Consider the following 18,872-nt stretch of genomic DNA (forward strand, 5'->3'; position numbering starts at 1 on the left):
TGATGATTTGGGGTGCCATATCATCAGCTGATCTGGGTTTTTTTTTTTATCAAGTCCAGAGTCAATGCAGCCTTTTTACCAAGGATATTTTAGAGCACTTCGTGCCTCCCTCTGCTGAAAAGATTTATTGAGATGCTGATTTCCTTTTCCAGGACTCGGCACCTGCCCACAGTGCTGAAACTGCTAGTAACTGGTTTGCTTACCATGGTATTATACTGTAGGCCTAGATTGATTGGCCAGACAACTTGTCTGACCTGAACCATATAGAGAATTATTGTCAAGAGAAAAATGAGTACCAGACCAAGCAATACAAATGACAAAGTAACAAAGCAACCTGCGCTTCCATGACACCTCAGCAGTGCCACAGGCTGATGCCACGCCACATTAATGCAGTAATTTATGCAAAATTATTGAAAAAAAGTATTGAATTGAATGAACAACTTCAACAACTTTAAATTAGTTTGATTAGTGGAATTAGTTCATTTATTTTCAAAAGGTCGACATTTCTGATTCTGATATTTTCCGATACTCATTTTTTGGTTTACATGAGCTGTAAATCGTAATTATCAACATTAAAACAAACAATGGTGTGAAATATTTCTCCTAGGGTTAGGGTTATTTCTCCTATGCATGAAAGATGCACTTTTTGAGATCAATTAGGTGGAGTGTATAAACTTTTCCATGATTTTCTATTTTTTTTAAGACCCACCTGTATGCCCCAAACACATTACAGTATAAGCAGCAGGCCTACCTCACATCTTGACCTTTGACCCTGTCAGCATTATTACCCAACCAGGCCATAGTCTATTATTAACTATGGTAGGTTTGATGAAGATCCCTCAAGAGACTTGGAGGATATTGGGCAAACACTGCAAAGGACCTTGATACTGTATTTGACCCCATGACCTTGATTACCCAACCTAATGCCCAGGGGCAGCCGTGGTGTACTGGTTAGGGCTTCGGGCTTGTAGCCGGAGGGTTGCCGGTTCGATCCCCGACCAGTCCACCACGGCTGAAGTGCCCTTGAGCAAGGCACCTAACCCCTCACTGCTCCCCGAGCGCCGCTGGTTGGGCAGGCAGCTCACTGCTCTGGGTTGTGTGATTCACCTCACTGTGTGTTCACTGTGTGCTGTGTGTTCACTAATTCGGTTAAAAATTGGGTTAAATGCAGCGAACTGAATTTCCCTCACGGGATCAATGAAGTATATATTCTATTCTTATTCTATGCATCAAGCCTTGTTATTAGCTATCCAAAATTTGAAGATCCGTCAATATGCAAACCATGAACACAGTTGCCACCAGTGCATGGTTTTGAGTGAAAGTTTGTGTACATATTTCTGTACTGTTCAATAGTGTGATACTGGTGAATAAAGAAGTACACTTCCCTTCATTTATGTTAAACGTTATTTTACAAAACATGGTCCAAACATACCCAGTTAACTGTAAGTGTCCCAGTACTGTATGTGAATACGTCATGTGCATTTCATTAAATAAATATTATGACAAAATATTACAAATAAACAAAAGAGTCAGAAGTCAGATAATTTAAGAAAAAAGCTGAACTTTTTTATTTGCAGGGACGAACTACTGTTGAATGATTTGAAATGAACAGCTTTAAACAGTTAAAGAGTGAAAATATAAAAAGCAGCATTGTTTGCTCTGTAGTACCACTGAAGCTGAAGAAATATGTACAACAAAAAAGGCAAACATAAGAAACACTTCAAAAAAGCAGTGTTGTTGAAAACGTACAATAATTCACGATCAAGAAATACCCATTGTTTTCATATCTTCATGGGAAAGTGTTTAAAAAATAATAATAAAAAACAAAGTCCACTTGGACATGAAATAGAATTCAAGAACAGCAAAGGAAAGCAAAAGGCAAATACTTTTCAGATTGTGCATTTTGCTCTTTGAAATTATGCCACTCAGACTAACATATGTATGGGTCCCACATGCATCTTCTCCCAATAAAGTCAGAACTTGTGGTTGGAACAGGACATATTTCTGATGGGATATGTACATTTGAATGGGAATATGTATTTGTCAAGTGATTTTTCAATCACACCTTATTGGGCAAATAGCTTTCCATCTGCCTTAAAGTCATCATGAAAACAAACACAGGCAACAGTTTTGCATAATATGGTACAAGTTGCATAATATATGCAGGCTTGATCCAAAAAGAAAAAGAGAGAAAATAATTTACAGCCACAGTTAGGTTGATCAGTTGCTTATATCTCAACATTCTGAGTACAATCAAATTTGGCTTAGCAAATTTACATAGTTTTTAGTTTAATAGGAGACCATCTACCCCTATAGAGAGGCTTTGTAAAAGGCCTTTCACCCAATAATGAAGGGTCTTCATATACTTCTTTTCTATATTAATATATTACAAATGTGTCAATATTTCAAGAAAATTGCAGATTTCATTTTTAATAAAATAATTTATCATTGATACAGATTAGAATTCTTTTTTTTTACATCTACACAAATTAGTTAGAAAATCTTAGTATAAGTTCCTAGCTACATGATAGGCTATAATGCAGACCCACAGTTCTGACTTCTTCAGATAGGTAGGTTTAGTCCAATCCAACTGCTAGAAAACAACCACTGTGTACAAGAGATGGGCAAACATGGCTCCTTTGATGAACAGGCACATAATAGTAAACTTTTCTTTTTCACATCCCTCTGTTATTGCCCCCAAAATGTAATAAATTAAATTACTGCTGAAATGATAAGTGATGAATAACTTAACAAAATGTTAAAAAATGTGAAATAGTATAGACTATTAAATAGGTATTCTATGCTCATCTTCCCCATTCACAGAAAAGAACAAAGTGTACAAGGATTAAAAAAAAAAAGAAAAAAAAGGACAAAATAGAAATGGTTGCATTTGCTGGTTATACAATGCTCCCATCTTTGAATCGGTGTTTAAAGAAATAAATAAAAAAAAAAGTAAAATAATAAAACTTAAGGAATAAATAAAAAGCGATATTGATAATAGATATTAGTTATACTATCCTTTTTGAACGATTTACAGCTGTAATATTCTTGGTTTGACAATAAATAAAAAATGCTCAGTAATTCTAGCTGGTAAACTTCTGAACTGTTGACCCATCATCAGAGGCAGTTTACAACAATCTCGACTTCAAAGACACAAAAGGAGATGAAGACACACTCCTCTGCCTTATACTTTTGTTTATTTCATGACTATCTTCAAAGATAAAGTGCTGATTGAGGAGCCTTTGGGGGAACTGTGTACCATATATCAGATTCTTAAGTTCGCCATCATAAGGGATCTGGAGCTCACCTCTAGCTTTGAGATTTAAAAAATAAATTAAAAAAGACTGTGGATTTTAACACCCACAAGCCAAAAGAAATGAACTAACAGGGACTACAAAACAAATCAAGGTGCCTTAAAATTAGGCCTTGAAAATGTTGGCATCGTTTCGGTGGTGAAAAGCCCCATTGAAGAGTCAAGCAAGAGTTCCCATCTAAAGGACGGGTCTCCAAACGCTTCTTTCGAAAGCTAGAACAATTCCCTGAGGTTCACATTCTGTGATATTGGTAGACGTCCTCCCCCGTGCCCCCTCTGAAGACAATATATATTAAATGTAGCTGACCAATTAAGCTCCGGGGGAAACCAACGGGGATACCCAGAGCCCTGATCCGTGGGCATAGAGCTTTCGAAAGCCAATTATTCTTTGTTTTACCTTGCTGGCTTCCCCCATGTCGATACAAATATTAGCTACCATTTGGATCATGACTTTAAACGTACTGCTCTGCTGAAGTTTCAAAAGGCAAACGAGAAATCTCAATACCAGGAGGGGGGCGAGTGACATCAAAGCCATCAAAATGGTTCACATCAAAGTAAATACATGTGCACATCCAGTCCCCAAAGTTTTTTTTCCTTAAATATGTACAATACTGTCCATTTCACAATCTTGGTTCACATTAGACTTTTACAGACTCCATCACAGACAACTTCATGGCTTCTTCCAACAATTGATTGTCTGTGAAAGTAGGCGGGGGCTCTGGAACCGATTCTGACAGGCCAATCAGAGACTCCAGGAGGCAGGTCCCTGGGTCGTTGCCCTGGGGCAGGCTGGGATAGCTAGGCAACTGGAACTGAAAAAAGTTGTCCATGTGTTCGTACTCCTTGAGGGAGTTGTACAGCGAGCTGGGGCCCAGGCAGGGGAAGCCATCGAAGAACTCCAGATCCGACTCCGAGGACAGACTCAGGTCCATGTAGCTGGACGAGTGGTCGAACGACGGTGAAGGCGTGTTGGGAACCGTGCAGCTGTGGAATAACCCGTTGCCCTGGTTGGCGTTCTCGTCTAAGAGTTCGGACATGGAGGAGGACCTGTTGTCGTCTAGGTCCGCGTGCCTGCCTGAGAGTGTGGCACACAAGTTGTCATTGTCCTCCGAACACGTTCCAAAGATGCTGAAGCCGGTTGTCGTCGTTGTCGATGACGACTGGGTTCTCTTCTGGCAGTTGTCGTTATCATTGGCGCAGTCGTGTCGGATGTCGCCGTTTCCGCAGTTGGCGTCCTCGCTGTCGGTGTCGGTGAAGCTGAGGATGCGCGTGAGGCCGTTCTCGTCCACGTCCAGCGGCGAGTGATTCCTGACCGCGGGGCTCTCCTCCGAGTACTCGCTCTGGCCCGACGAGCTCGACGTGTCGGTCATGTCGCTGCTGCAGCTGTTCTCGCCCACCGACGTCAGCTCCGAGCTGAAGTGGAACGTGGGCACGTCGGGCATGGCCGGCGCCGACTGCGTCTGCTGGTGCGGGTGGGGCTCCGGCGCGTGGCGCTCCTGGGCGGGCGGGGACCGGTCGCCCTGGTCCGAGTGCTCCTCCAGGCGCTTCTCCAGCTCCAGCTTCATGATGGTGTGGATGTAGTGCGTTTGCACGCGGCTCGAGTTGAACTCGATGCGGCCCTCCGTGTTCCCGCAGCCGTCCTTGGAGCAGCCACAGGGGAAGGACGAGTGGTCCATCTGAGACGAGAGAAAAAACAACAACCCAAACATTAAAGACTTAATAATTCAGCTCCACCATGTCCCTCTGAGGGCAGCTTTGAAATGTAAACAGTGGTGCATCTCATTAATACTAAATACCAGTCTCCCCTTCTAGGGTAAACAAAAGCAATCAAAAAGATTAAACAATGCCTCTGAATATATTATTACAGAGCATGTTTGTACCAGAAAATACAATATTATTACAACTACTTCACCGCTGTAATGAATTCTAGACACACCTGCAACATGAATAGCCTAATGAAAGAAAAAACCTTGGGTCTGTCTCGGGTCAGTGTAAATCAGGGGTCTCAAACTCGCGGCCCGCGGGCCAATTGCGGCCCGCGAGACGATATTTTGCGGCCCCCGGCCTGAAGTCGAAGCTTAATGTTAGTGCGGCCCGCGCAGATGCATCTGGGCATTTTATATTTTGTAACAATCGTGGGCTGGGCTCTATGGCTGCGCTACCATAGCTCAGGCTCGTGACAACAACACGAATTAGCAATTGTTTACTTGCAACATGTTCCAGCCCGCAACTTTCTGTCAAAATAATGTAGCCAAGTCGCCCCTTGAGAGTATTTTTTATGCGATAAACGACACGGGTTAAAACAGACGGGAGGTACGGTGACAAATCTCATTTGTAGCCTAGACTCCACCTGCTAGACATCAAGTGTTTCGATTCAAGCAACGTTTTCACGAACTAGCCCCCTCATTACAAACCACACGCAAGAGATGTGCGGTTTGTAATGACGCGAAAGCGATGCATGCAGGCCATAGTTTTGCACAAACTGAAGCAGAAATACATCAAATGTTGAAACAAAAAATCACGTTTGATGAGGTCTTGGGTATGTTAATCACATATCTGGTTCTGAAGTATGTCTGCCTTTTGGAGATTATGATCGATCGTAATTGACAGTGATCTGGGTGCGTCTGTGAAGGTGCGTCTTTTGAGTGAACGACAGTGTTTTCTAAGCGGCTACCATGCTTCGACCCTCTGCCCAACATAAATGGAGGTGCCAGTGGTAATTGAGATGATAGTGTCCTGGACCCCGTACAGACAGCTGAAAAACTACAAAGTCACTTGACAGGCACTGATTTGACCAGGCTACTTCATTGTATACAAAAGCTTTGTGTTAGTAGCCTAGTAGGCGTGGCCATATATTTTACTGTTGTTGGTTTACATTTTACTGTTTTGCTGTTAATTTCTTATGTAGGGGAAAGGACAAAAAAAGTCAAGTAAAACTGCTCAAATATGTTCAACATTCAGTATTTACTGAGAGGTGCATAATCAAATGCTGATTAGATAGGTAGGCTAATATTTACTCCTTCGGGGGGGGGGGGGGGGGGTGTAAATAGTTACAGTTCAATCTCTCAGGATCACATGGCTACAGGTGTGCCATTTGTCCTGATTTTAGGGCACAGGTGGGCTCCTCACCTGGCACTTGATGCCTGCCAGGCTGCAGCTGCAGGTCTCCGGCTCGCAGAACACTTGGCAGTCGCAGCCGCAGTTCTCCCGCGAGAGCCGGAGCTCGTGGAGCTGCCGCTTCTCCTCCTTGTCGATCTTCTTGACGCCGGCGGACTTGAGCAGGGCGTGGCGCCGCTTGGACGGGAACGGCTGCAGGAAGGAGCCGTCGTCCACGTTCACGCCGCTCAGGTCGACCTCGTCCTCGGGAATGTCGTCCAGCGTCAGCTGGTCGGCCTCCTCCGACTCCTGAGTACCGTTCTTCGTCAGCTGGGGGCAAGGAAAGTCGAGGAGACATTTTAACAAAAGTCTCTACGCTTAACAGCAAGAGAAGTTACAACAGTCCTCAGACTGATAAGTTTGAAAAATATGTAATTTCATTATATCATATTATATTATACATATTATATATATAATATATAATATTATATTATAACATATTATATCATTATATTATATTATATTATATTACATTATATGTTATATTATACAGCTTTCCTATTAAGTAAGATAATAAAAAATGTAAAACTACCAACAATAAATACTACTTAAAACCATGTGTTAACATGTATGAAGAAGCACAAAAAAAAAAAAAAATCTAGCATGAAATGGGAATTTGATCCCTAGAGTGAGCAGCTGTGTCCCAACTCACTTTGTGCCTGAGGGCCTCCAGCTTCTCCTCGCGCATGCGGTTCTTCATCTTCTCCCGCCGCAGGAGGCGCTGTTCCACCGCAAACTCGGCCAGCGTGTAGCTGCGCTGGGCGCTGTGCCGCTGCATCATGCCCAGGGAGCAGCCGCCGCGGCTGGGCACGCTGGTGAAGCCTTGGCACCGCGGGAAGAAGTACACCTCCACCTGGTCAAATTGCACGTTGCCCCTCCGCGCCCGCTTCGACTTCTTAAGGATGGACGTGGCTGGAAGAGAGAAAGAGAGATAAATGTTTAATGCCTTGACAATAGAGAGAAAATTACCTCAGTCAAACAAAAGTAATTCTATTAAATGATCTAGACTTAAATACAGATCCAGATGTGCAAGGCTTAGAGACAGTGAGTGAGCTGCTCTCCAGAAATCATGCAGGTGAGTATTTGATGTGGAAGTTTACCAGTGCTGAGGGAGAAGAGACCGTGTCTCTGAAGTAAATGCACTCCAAATACTGAGACTTTTAAAATTGTGATTTCTCAGAGGACCACTAGATGGCAGACTGCACACAGGAGAACGATCCACCACCACCACACTATTTACAGTCCACAGAGAGTACTAGCACAACTGAGGCAATAGTAATAAGCCTATTAGGTCATGATGTTAGACACCACAAATCTTGTAAAAACATTCCTCTGTAGACAATGAAAAGATATTTAAGGGTGACGTTCTCAGAATTCACCCACAAAGGTGATCTGGGTTAACCAGCGCAGTCGTAGCTAAGCTTCTCCTCACACAAAACAGCCCAGCCAGGAATTTCCCTTTGGCAGCCGCCGACTGTTGGGAGCATCGGAAGCAGAACCGCCAGAATATCAAACCAGTGTGTAAACGTTTGTAAGAGCACAGCAGAGCAGAGTAGGGAAGGCCAATTCTGGCTTGCAAATGCAAGTGCACACACACACACACACACAGTTCTCCAGGCTGGGGATAAGCGGCCACTCTGTCCAACTTTATATGCCTCGACAACCCTGACAAACAACCCCCCACCCTCGCAGCACAACAGGCCCACCAGTCATTGTCAACAGGCAGGCAACACACTTCTCCCACAGATGCATTCACCCATCAGACACCGGAAGGCCATTTTTTATGCGAGACACAGTCAACATAAAAGCTCTATGGAGATCAAAGCACGGAAGCAGCACAACGTTTGAGCGGCAGCAGCAAAACGGTTTGTCCCTTTCGCTCTATGAATTCCAGCTCCAGCAGAACTACAACCAGAGCACCAGCTTATTGGTTTGTCTGCTGACAGATTAGATTATTCCATTCGACTCCAGCGCAGCTTTTTGACATGCTACTCCAAATCTCTCGCTGGGAATTCTACTTCCTGCTCTCTGCCCTTGACTGTACTCTTAAGAACCCTGGCCTCCTCTCAGTCTAGCTCAGTAAGGAAAAAAAACGTGTTTCAAAAGCCTCCACGTCTGTCACTTTAATTAAAAATCTGCCAAAAGACAACCACGTCTTTGACTCGACTTCAAAGGCAACCAGAGACAAGCGTGATAATTAATATAATAAATCTGTAAAATTAGCTGGCTTCTGCAGCTGGAGACTACTGGTGTGAATATACAACATGGACCGGTGGACATGTCTGAACCTGATTCTTGATCACGCAGACAGAAGAACTGAGCAGGAATATCTTCCCTTTCTCAGAGACGGGCGTTCTCTCTAGTGCTATTCAGTGGAAATGACTCTTGGGCTGAGCAGCTCTGCAGGGTCTTGACCACATCCCACATCTGACATATGCTCAGCAACAAACACACACACACACACACCTCTGCAGACTAACCGCTTTTTATCTATCAGTCTACCCCCCCCCTCCTGACCTCCTGTAGCACCTGTGCCGAGTGTGTGTGCCCAGGGCTCTCAGACAAGGCCCTGTGTGTGTGTGTGTGTGTGTGTGCTGGGCCGACTGGCTCGTTGCCACACTGACGCTCGCTGGCTCTGTGCCCCATCATCCTGGGAACGTCACAACTGCTTGCCCTCGCTCCCCCGGCCCCTCCTCCTCCCACAAACTCTTAGGACGGCAGACGTACGCATGTGTGTGAGCATGTGTGTGTGTGTGTGTGTGTGTGTGTGTCTGTACAGTGGGGGCAGAAAAAGCAGGCCACAGAGGCAATAATCTTTACACAAAGCCACACTGGAGAAACCAGGAAGCGTTTTTCCTGCCAAGCCTTTCCAAAAGGAATGCTACTGCTAAAAAAAAAAATTTATGGGTCCTTGAACTCCCTTGTTACCAATAGAACTGGCCTGTGTGTTATTTTGTTAGGCTGTGAGCACAGAGGCAGTGGGCTGCATTTGCAAAGTGTAGGTTTAACTACTGCACGGCAATCAGCTGCCAATCTAACCCAGGCCTTATCAGTTGGGACATTCAGAGAGATAAGGAGCAGTGTGCCTTCTGTGTGTGTGTGTGTGTGTGTGTGTGTGTGTGTGTGTGTGTGTGGGCAGAGACTGAAGTACCGGGGGGAAAAACCTGCGCATTATTTGAAATGATGTAAATGAGAAGTGGGAAAAGGACGGACGGGACACTTACTGGTTGGGGCTGTTGCCGGGGAACTAGGGGAGTCCAGCGTGTCGGAGAAGCAGCTCTCGCCGTCCGAGTCCCACCCCGCGGAGGAGGTGAGGGACGACGGGGAGGACGAGGAGTAGCACTGGTCATCTTCGACCTCGTCAAACTTCCTCTTCAGAAGCCCACTCATGGCGCTAAGATAGCGGTAGATGATCTGCAGCAGAGAGAGGAGACCGAGATGGAGGGAGAGAGAGAGAGAGAGGGAGGAAGAGAGAAAATACATTAATTATCAATGTTATTTGAGGCTAATGTCATTAGCATAGTAATTACCTTGTTTCTCATTACATACAAACATGCTAATTTGACATCATCAGCAAAAAATATGTCATGCCTCAGGGGCGCTGTGTGTGTGTGTGTGTGTGTGTGTGTGTGTGTGTGTGTGTGTGTGTGTGTGTGTGTAATTGGTATGTCCACAGTATGTTCCTCCACAATATGCTTGGTCATCAACTATGTCCATTCCTATAACAAAGACTCAACTTTAAACACATTTCAAGGCTAATAAACACAACAGCTGCTGGGAACAGGGCCAAACCAAACCCAACCCAACCCAACCTATACAGCCGACAGCCTCCAGCAGCGACCTCTGATCAAATCAAACATGTCCAGCAGACCTCCGCGCACGCACGCCATGCCTGTTAAACATTTCCAACAATGGCACTTCCGAGGAACCAAAGCGGGAGTGCTCTCTCTCTCTCTCTCTCTCTCTCTCTCTCTCGCTCGCTCGCTCTTAGCCCTTTCCGATTGGGCACCGCCGAGTGCATGCTCAGTAGCCCCTTGGAGGCCTCGAGGGGAACAGGAAGCAATCAATCAGGCCAAGTCAACAATTACCAGACCCTTCACCTGCTTACAAATCCAATCAGCCAAACGAAAGCATTGATCAGCAGCGAAGAAGTGCACACACAGAGGTGGCGGCCTAACACAAGCACCCTCGAGAAGGATGTAGCCTCTTGCTCGCCTCCTCACTATTAACACACCAGTTTTACACCAGGTATGTTTGAAGGATTCTGTGACTTTTACAGGTATGGGGGAAGTGAGCGTGTGGATGTGTTTCTCTTGTGAGGCCCCCAGAAGGTAACTATGTGTGTAGATTCTGGCATAATAAACATGTTTGTTATGCAACGCCACTGAACGCAGTTTTCTTCCCTCCCCCCTCCAGCTGCAGAAGGAGAAGCCGCTTGTTCAGCAGTAAAAACAATCAATCCTTTGAGGGGAAGGAGAAGGGCTCGGTCACTAGGCGGTCACCCCTCTCTCTCTCTCTCTCTCTCTGAGCAAAGCCTCCTGACGAGCGAGCAAGAGCGCAAGAGAGAGAGGGGGGAGAGAGAGAGAGGGGGAGAGAGAGAGAGAGGGAGAGAGCACATCAGCAGCATCTGCCGCTGAATAATCTGTTGATTTTTCCACCGGAGGTCACTACACTGCTGTCTGCTCACTCCCTCGTACATACTCCACCTCCCCCCACATAGAGAGAGATGGAGGGAGAGAGAGAGAGAGAGGGATCAATTTGTTCACAAGCTCTGTCTTTTTTTTTGTCCTAAGACGACTGCACCTGCTGACCCAGCCAGTGTCTGGACTCTGGAGAGGGCAGGAGTCCAGAGGCTCGGATACAGAACACTCAGACGATCATGTGTATTAAGACTGGGAAGAACTCAGGATTAGGCACTGTGTGTACAAAAACACACAACAGGGGCACACACACACACAGAGTTTCCTTTTGACCTCGTCTCCTGGGCTCAAGTTGTTGTTATTGCCTCTTTAGAGCTTGTAAGCCTGTCTTCTCAGTCACACAAACACAGGCACTCATTCATACACACACACACACACCACACACACACACACCTCCCTCCAGTGTCCCAATTAACCGCATAGCCCTGTGTCTTTGAAGCACTCTCGTGTTCAACAGCCTCATAAACAGACATGACGTCTGTTGTTAGGCCATCAAGGCGATGAAATCACGTTTGTTTCCAGGGACCACAACCGAAGAACGCATGTTCCTGAAAGGCGTACAGCGCTTTGTGGAATCTGGGTGATAAATAAAGCCTGCACCAATGATGCAGTCTGTCATGTGAGCGCATGACTGACTGGCTCCCTGGCGGGACCGTCTACTCCGCCGCACTTCCAGGAAAAAAAAAAAAACGAGACAGTCGAGACTGCAAGATGAGATCTGTCATCGGTAAGGTCTGTACACAACGACTCACCACCTCCATGCCAAACCCCTCCCAGACGAGAAGGTACACTCTACTGAAGATGACTCACGCCAATGAAGATTCTCAGACAAGTGACTCACTTTGCCACACACAAACATACTGGTGGGCACAGACTAGAGAACATTTATGGAAATAAATAAACCAACCGCACACTTTGGAACAAGAGACCCCTTCTGTTGAATTTCCCTCTAAATGTGTTTTTTTTTTGTCACTAAGTAGCAGGGAAACAGCAGGAGGGCACAGGGGGTGGCATGTCACCAATGTGTCAGACGGCGAGACACTGTCAGTGTCATCTGTGCCCCAGGGCTGCGATGCCACGCTCTCGCGCACAGACGCCGTGCGGGAGGTGCCAGGGCCAAGGTGTTCCTATCCGGCAGCCAAATCCCTCCCCCGGCCCCCTCCCACCCCGGTGTCTTTCAAGGAACTGTAAATCCACATGGGACTCCTTGCCTGAGTGGCCTTATCTGCCTGCGTTACGTAAGCGTCCCCACAGCAAACAATAAAATAATGCCCCGCTACTTCAAAGTCCCTCGCCACGCGCCACGGCGTCCCTGCCGCAGTCAATGTGAGTCGTTACGCAAGGCCAGCGGCGGCAGCGGCGGCGCACGGCCGCGGCACAAGACTCAGCTGCGCGGGGCGCGCACACGGAGTCCAGAGAGACGCACACACGTGGGGCACCTTTCGCTCGTGATGCTGAGCGTGCGCCGATTCAGCACTACGGGGGAGCCTGGTTTAGAGAACCACCGGCTTTATAGAGTCACTATTAGTGATCTGTGGAGAGTGAGCGCCCACCTGTCAAGGAGATGGGGACAAGGACCTTCCTCTGAGAAATTGCAAGAGATGACCTTGACACCTAGAGAGATCTCCCTCTCTCTCTCTCTCTCTCTCTCCCCCCATCTCTCTTTCATTCCCTCTCACACTCAGGGTGCAAGGAAACAGACTTCGATGGCATGCTATTATTTTTGTTTCGCTTCATATAGCTACAGCAAAAAGACCGATCGGCATCTTCTCATTTGACTAAGAAATTGCACCCGTATATATTTTTCCAACCGCAGACTAATCTCCAGGCATTTGCATTCAGCCTTATCAGGGCTCCAGAGCCTGGAGTGTACGGATCGCCAGGCCTCTCCCAAAACAAAAACTTAAGAGACACAAACTGGTTCTGCAGCCCTTCCATTCAATGAAACATCGACCCACCGGCACACACATTTTGTTAAAGAGGAGAGACAAGAACTGCAAGGATGCCCCGGAGGACAGAAGACAGCGAGAGAGAGAGAGAGAGAGAGAAAGACAGACAGAAAGAAAAAGAGAGAAAGAGAGAGAGCGCTGAGGAGTTTTAATTAAAGGCTGTGGCCATAGAGGGAGGGGCGAGGGAGAATGAAAGGAGGAGGAGGAGGAGGAGAGAGAGAGTGTGGGGGGCATCCATGGTGTCAGAACTGGGTCATTGTCTTTTGACTGCAGCCTACCTGACACATTGATTTGTTAATCTTGTTCAACGGGCAGAAACAATGAAGAGGAGCTAATCCCAGGGAGCGAGAGAGAGAGAGAGAGAGAGAGAGAGAGAGAGGGAGGGAGGGAGAGGTGAAGAGAGGAGGGGCAGGGGGCTTGAGGACATAACCTTACAGCCTGAGAGAGTCACGTCTGGGGTCCCTCTCCCCCCAGCACAACCAGCATGGATTGACGAGGATGCAGAACGAGATGCAACATAATGAAATGAATAAAATAAAACAGGGACGCGGCCCCCGTTCCGTCCACCTCTGGTGGACCTAGTGTGGAGGCTGCGGAGGACGAGGCCTGTTGGCCGCCCGTCGCCGGGCCCTGGAGATGAGGGGGATCTGATCAGACAGGCGAGATGGGGGAACAGCACGCGATTTCGCTACTCCATAAATTATGCAGCGCTGTCATTCCATCAAGCTGCTAAGAAAGACCAATAAAAAGGCAGGGCCAACACAGACACACACTTACACACACACACACAAGCATGCACATACACACACACACACCCTAAGATGAGGTATTCCCAGCTGTCACCCAGTCTGAAAAAGATAAATCTCACGCAGGGGCAATAAAAGGAAAAGGGTTGTCTACTTGAGGGGCTCCACAACCACACACACACACACACTTCTGATCAGGTCAGCAGGGTAGGTTAAGATGACTCTACCTAGATGTTACCAACAGAGGCTGGCAGTAAAGCTTTCACAAACTCTCTGTTCTGCGGAACAAAAGAACACGGGGGAACTGTGAAAACCTTTTGGCAGTGATCCAGAGTATAAAAATATCCCCTCTCTCCACACACACACACACCCCCATCAAAACCCACAGGTGGGAGTTCTCTATTGAAGCACTCTTGAAGAGCATTAACTCTCTTCACAGGATCACCGGATGATACTCATTTTCATTAATAGCATCATCACTTATTTTATCTACTAAATGAGGCACACAAAAAAAACAAGACCAGATAGTTCAGGCGAATAGTCATGGGAGTTGCACGCCCACATCCCCAAAATCGTTTTACAACAAGTTTCCACGCAGAATACTAAACCGTTCTCCAAAGCCGCATACAAATCCTGAAACAAATACTAGTTAAAATGGCTGGACTCACCAACTGTTTGTGCAAATCCAGCACCGAGGTGGATCAAGCCAGAGTGAACCCAGCCAAGCAGCCTGCTTGAGCTATACTGAGTCTCTGCACACACACACACTCGCTCGGACACACAGAATCGGGGCTGGAAAGTTGACTTTGCCCCAGCAGCTGGTTACACAGCAGCACGTCCACAGCTGATAACAGAGAGCTCTTCTGCACTGAACGTACGCTAACCTGATCTGCATGCCGCATTTGCATGCCATTCACAAAAAGAGTTGATAGCCAGCTATTACAGCTGTGGGTGTGTGTTTGAGAGAGAGAGTGTGTGTGTGTGTGTGTGTGTGTGTGTAGGGGGGGTGGAAGCCTTGCAATCATCTGTGGCAAATCAACTTGTCGAAGCACGCAACACCCCTTTGTGCTATTGTACCCCATTCTGTACCCCTTTCTCTCGTCATGTGTACTGTTGTACTCGAACAGCACTTAAAGTGCAATCTAATGGGTGGGGTGGGTGATATCCAGACACATCTCATGAGGAACAGTCATGACATTTCACAACTGCCAGAGGAATCCAGGCATGATGACGTTGGGGGAAAAAAAAAAAGAAAAGCGATAAAAAAAGACAGAAAAACTCCACCTGGTGGCTCAACAGCACCAAACACCCCAGTGTGCGCTCTCTCTCTCTCTCTCTCACTCTCTCTCTCTCCAGAGATGGCCGCTTCAAATCCCAGTCAAGAGCCCATCCGAAAAAAAAGTCCACTTTTGCCAGAGAAACATTCTGTTCCTGTGTCTCTCAGTTTCTCTCCCTCTCTCACACACACAAACATACACATACACACACACACTTTCTCTCACACACACACAAACCTTGTGTGCATATCCTTCCCAGATAGTAGAGCTGGTGCGGCGAGGGACTTTAAACAAACAAATAATCCGATGCCTCCAAGCCACAGGCATTCCATTCTGGCAGGGCGAGCCCCTCTGTAATGTGGGATGGAAGGGACTCGATTGAACCCAGATGTGCTCCCTCCGCTCTCTGGTGCACGAGTGTCCCCGGCGGGACACACGCGAGAGCCACAGATGCCTTTTAAGGGCACACCTGTTGGGGCTTGATGCAGACCTGATGCTGCGGGATTGCTTTTGGGCCTGTTTGCCGCATTCTTGCCTGACCACCACATTACTGCACAAGCCCGGGTGGGTGACGCTGGCTGTACGGAGTTCGTAAATTCCACAAGCACCCCCCGCCCCCCCGCCCCTTACCTCCCCACTGATGGTGGGCATGAAAGACTGCCATGGCTAATGGATTTTCACTGAGGAGGAACCAAACACACCAAAATTCCTCCAGATTCCCGAACGCATCCCTGAATAGCACTGAAATAACAAATCCAGCTCGATTGCCGGCAGCACGAGTTGGGCTTTATAGCTTCCAGAGACTCGGCAGCGTGATAAGAGCTCTGTGCATGACAGCCCTTCAGCACACACATGGGCTACAACATAAAAGAGTTGGCGCGCTCGCTCGCTCGCTTCACACCAGATCAGGGCCGGAGCAGAGCCAGCGCAAACTGCTGTCTGGGGAGCGTGTCAGCTTGTCATTAACTGCATGAACCAAGTCCCAATTGGCCCCTGCGCTGACTGTATCAGCTGAACCAAATTAAATTACACAAAGAAATGTTGCATTTGTGTGTGTACACATCAAATATAGATGAGCAGCATGGATATTATATTATTGGACTAGAAATGGCAAAGATATTGGCTAACTAGCTTACTCATAGAAAATGAGTCAGACAATAGTGTCTAATGCTTGGAGACTCCCTAGGGAGATAGGTCAGTCTCTCTCTGAGTTTCCCCCCTCTCTCTCTGTGTGTGTGTGTGTGTGTGTGTGTGTGTGTGTGGTAGAGGGGTCACCCCTTGTCTGGGCCACTCGCTGGTACCTCACAAGCTGTGAGGAATGCTGGAGAATGACAAAACAGATGGGACCCCTCTGCTAGCCTACCCCTCTCACCCCCCCATCCCAGGACACAAAAGCCCCAGCACAGCCAGTGAACATGCAAATACATGGGACGGTGGAGCAAGCATAGCAGACAAACAGACAGTGGCAAGGAACCACTGATTAACCCCCACCGCCGGCTCTGTTTTACAAGAGGAGACGCAAAGGGAAAAGAAAACAGACAGAGTGGCTCAGCAAAAGCATGTGGTTTCCAGTAAAACACTACTACTTCCTGTTCGGGTGAAAACAAGCGACTTGAGGGCCAGGGCGATTCTGGCCGCCACTCGTCTGTCTGAAGGAGGAGGAGGCTATATGTCGACTTAGCCTATGTGAGACTGTGAGGTGGCATTGGGCAGGATATCACTGAGACATCTTAATCCCATAACCTTGCAGACACACCTGTCTGACCTACAGTCGGTGTATTCTCACTGATCTATTCCAATAAAGAGGATTCCATCACATTGCACTTCCAACATGATTAATTAGTTTGTTCACTGCTTTAAAAAAAGAAAAATCAGTTCAAATGTAGGCTAGATCACAACGATAACAACATCTACAAAAATCTAAATATCAAGCTCTTTAAATAGTCGCATATCTTTAAAGGAGAAGTTGTAGTTTAACAGGCACGCAACAACAGTTAATTGAAGCCCATGACTTGCTCAATAGCCATGATAAGAGGAAAGATTGTAAAGTCATTTTACATGAAAAAAATAATGGCCAGGCAAACGACGAACCAACAAGCCGCACAGCAGCCTCTTAGAGCAGAGTCTAAACAAAGACTCATTCAAGCGACCATAATCTGAAAGAACATGATTCCCACAAACAAGCGAGTGAGGTCGCGCTAGAGACAGCAACACAGCATACCATCAGAGTTCCGTGTTAAAATCGCCCGCACAGTGGAATCTTTTTGTCAATAAGCGATACAGCCTCTGAGAGGGGAAAATAATTTCGCTGCTGTGAAAAAATAAATCGAACTTTTCAGGAATTCCTGAGCATTTAAACTGGGCTATCCTACTGCTATGTTTGCGGTCAATAAAACAAAACAATCCCAACAGGTAATCTATAATGTAACCGAGCGCCTAGGCTATTTGGTAGGCAGGAATAAACACATACCTGAATGAACATGGCAAGGCTACACAACTAATGTGAAATCACCTGCTCATTAAACAGGCGACACATTGTAACGCAATCAGTGTCTTCATCAAAGGCGACTAATAGGCTACAGCTGATGGATGAAATCACTGGCAATCAATCACGCCATTTACAACACGTCTGTCTGGCTAACCTGCCGGTGGCAAACTGGCAAGCATACTATCGCTCATAGAAGCCCGATGATCCCAATGATTAATGCTAATTACAACACTCACTCCCTGAAAAGTCCTGTAGTACCTTCAGGAGTCGCTCTAGTTACGAGAGACGCGCCACCGCTGAGAACTACATGGAATCAATTTACTTTGGCTCTCATACAACTAACAGGAGCAGTTCTCATACCAAATCCAAACTATTGGATAACAAGGTCTAGGCTATCGCAATCGGCATTGTGAGCGCATCCACCTCTCGCGAATAAAATCTGATCTGTGGGGAAATAAAACAGCCTGGAAGAAGCCAGTCATCCCAGATGTAACAGGCTACACTAGCGGACAACTGCAAGACAACATAACGTTATCAGTTTATTATGTTAGGCGACATGCTCCTTACAGCGCTTGAAAGCGTAAGCCTAATTACATGGTTTATGGTCAAATATAGGCTATAATTATTGAATGACAAATATATCGTAACGGGTCTAGTAACTTAACGCAAATCTGACAAGAGATAAAATTAACGTGTTAGGTTTTAATATTTTACCAGCCGCTATATACATAGTGCCCTTTAGCGCAGACAGACCTGCTACATTGCATAAAAAGTGTAATAACAGCACAAAGTTTTACATTGTCAAACAAATGGTTCACATATCACAGACCAACAAACTTCCCCACGAAAAAAATCATTACCACGACAGCGTATCTGTTCCAGTGACATAGGAAAAGGAACATTCAAACTATTTGGCTACCCTACACCCAGAGACATAAATTACAAGTGTATTGGATCCCGACACTCACCAAGGACCAACGTATCCGATCACCATTAGTAACAATAGAAGAAATCAGCAGATGAAATAATAGTAATCCAGGCGACACGATCTTGCTTTATCCGTGCACAGAGCCTTCGGTTTTTGTCTCGCTATTGTATGGACACCGTACCAGCTGAAGCGTTTCCCTTGTCTGAACCAGTCTGCTCGGCAGCGCAACCTTTTTCGTCAGTGGAAAACTCCCTCCTGGCGTCTGACGCAGGCGGTGACACAGAGGGAGAGACTGCCCACGCCGCTTCCTGCCTT

The 18,872-nt window shown here is 46.5% G+C and overlaps 1 protein-coding gene across 1 annotated transcript; it reads right to left on the reverse strand.

Annotated features, from left to right (window-relative positions):
• Nucleotides 1-1,544: 1,544 nt before the first annotated feature.
• Nucleotides 1,545-18,546, reverse strand: csrnp1b (cysteine-serine-rich nuclear protein 1b). The gene is made up of 5 exons (XM_062521038.1): nt 18,490-18,546; nt 9,694-9,883; nt 7,122-7,381; nt 6,443-6,739; nt 1,545-4,989 (listed from the first exon to the last, which is right to left on the reverse strand). The coding sequence occupies exons 1-5, from the start codon at nt 18,529-18,531 to the stop codon at nt 3,952-3,954; spliced, it is 1,827 nt and encodes a 608-aa protein (XP_062377022.1). The 5' UTR covers nt 18,532-18,546; the 3' UTR covers nt 1,545-3,951.
• Between the last annotated feature and the right edge of the window lie 326 nt (nt 18,547-18,872).

This window comes from Sardina pilchardus, chromosome 19 (genome assembly GCF_963854185.1).
Source record: "Sardina pilchardus chromosome 19, fSarPil1.1, whole genome shotgun sequence".
Classification (NCBI taxonomy): domain Eukaryota; kingdom Metazoa; phylum Chordata; class Actinopteri; order Clupeiformes; family Clupeidae; genus Sardina; species Sardina pilchardus.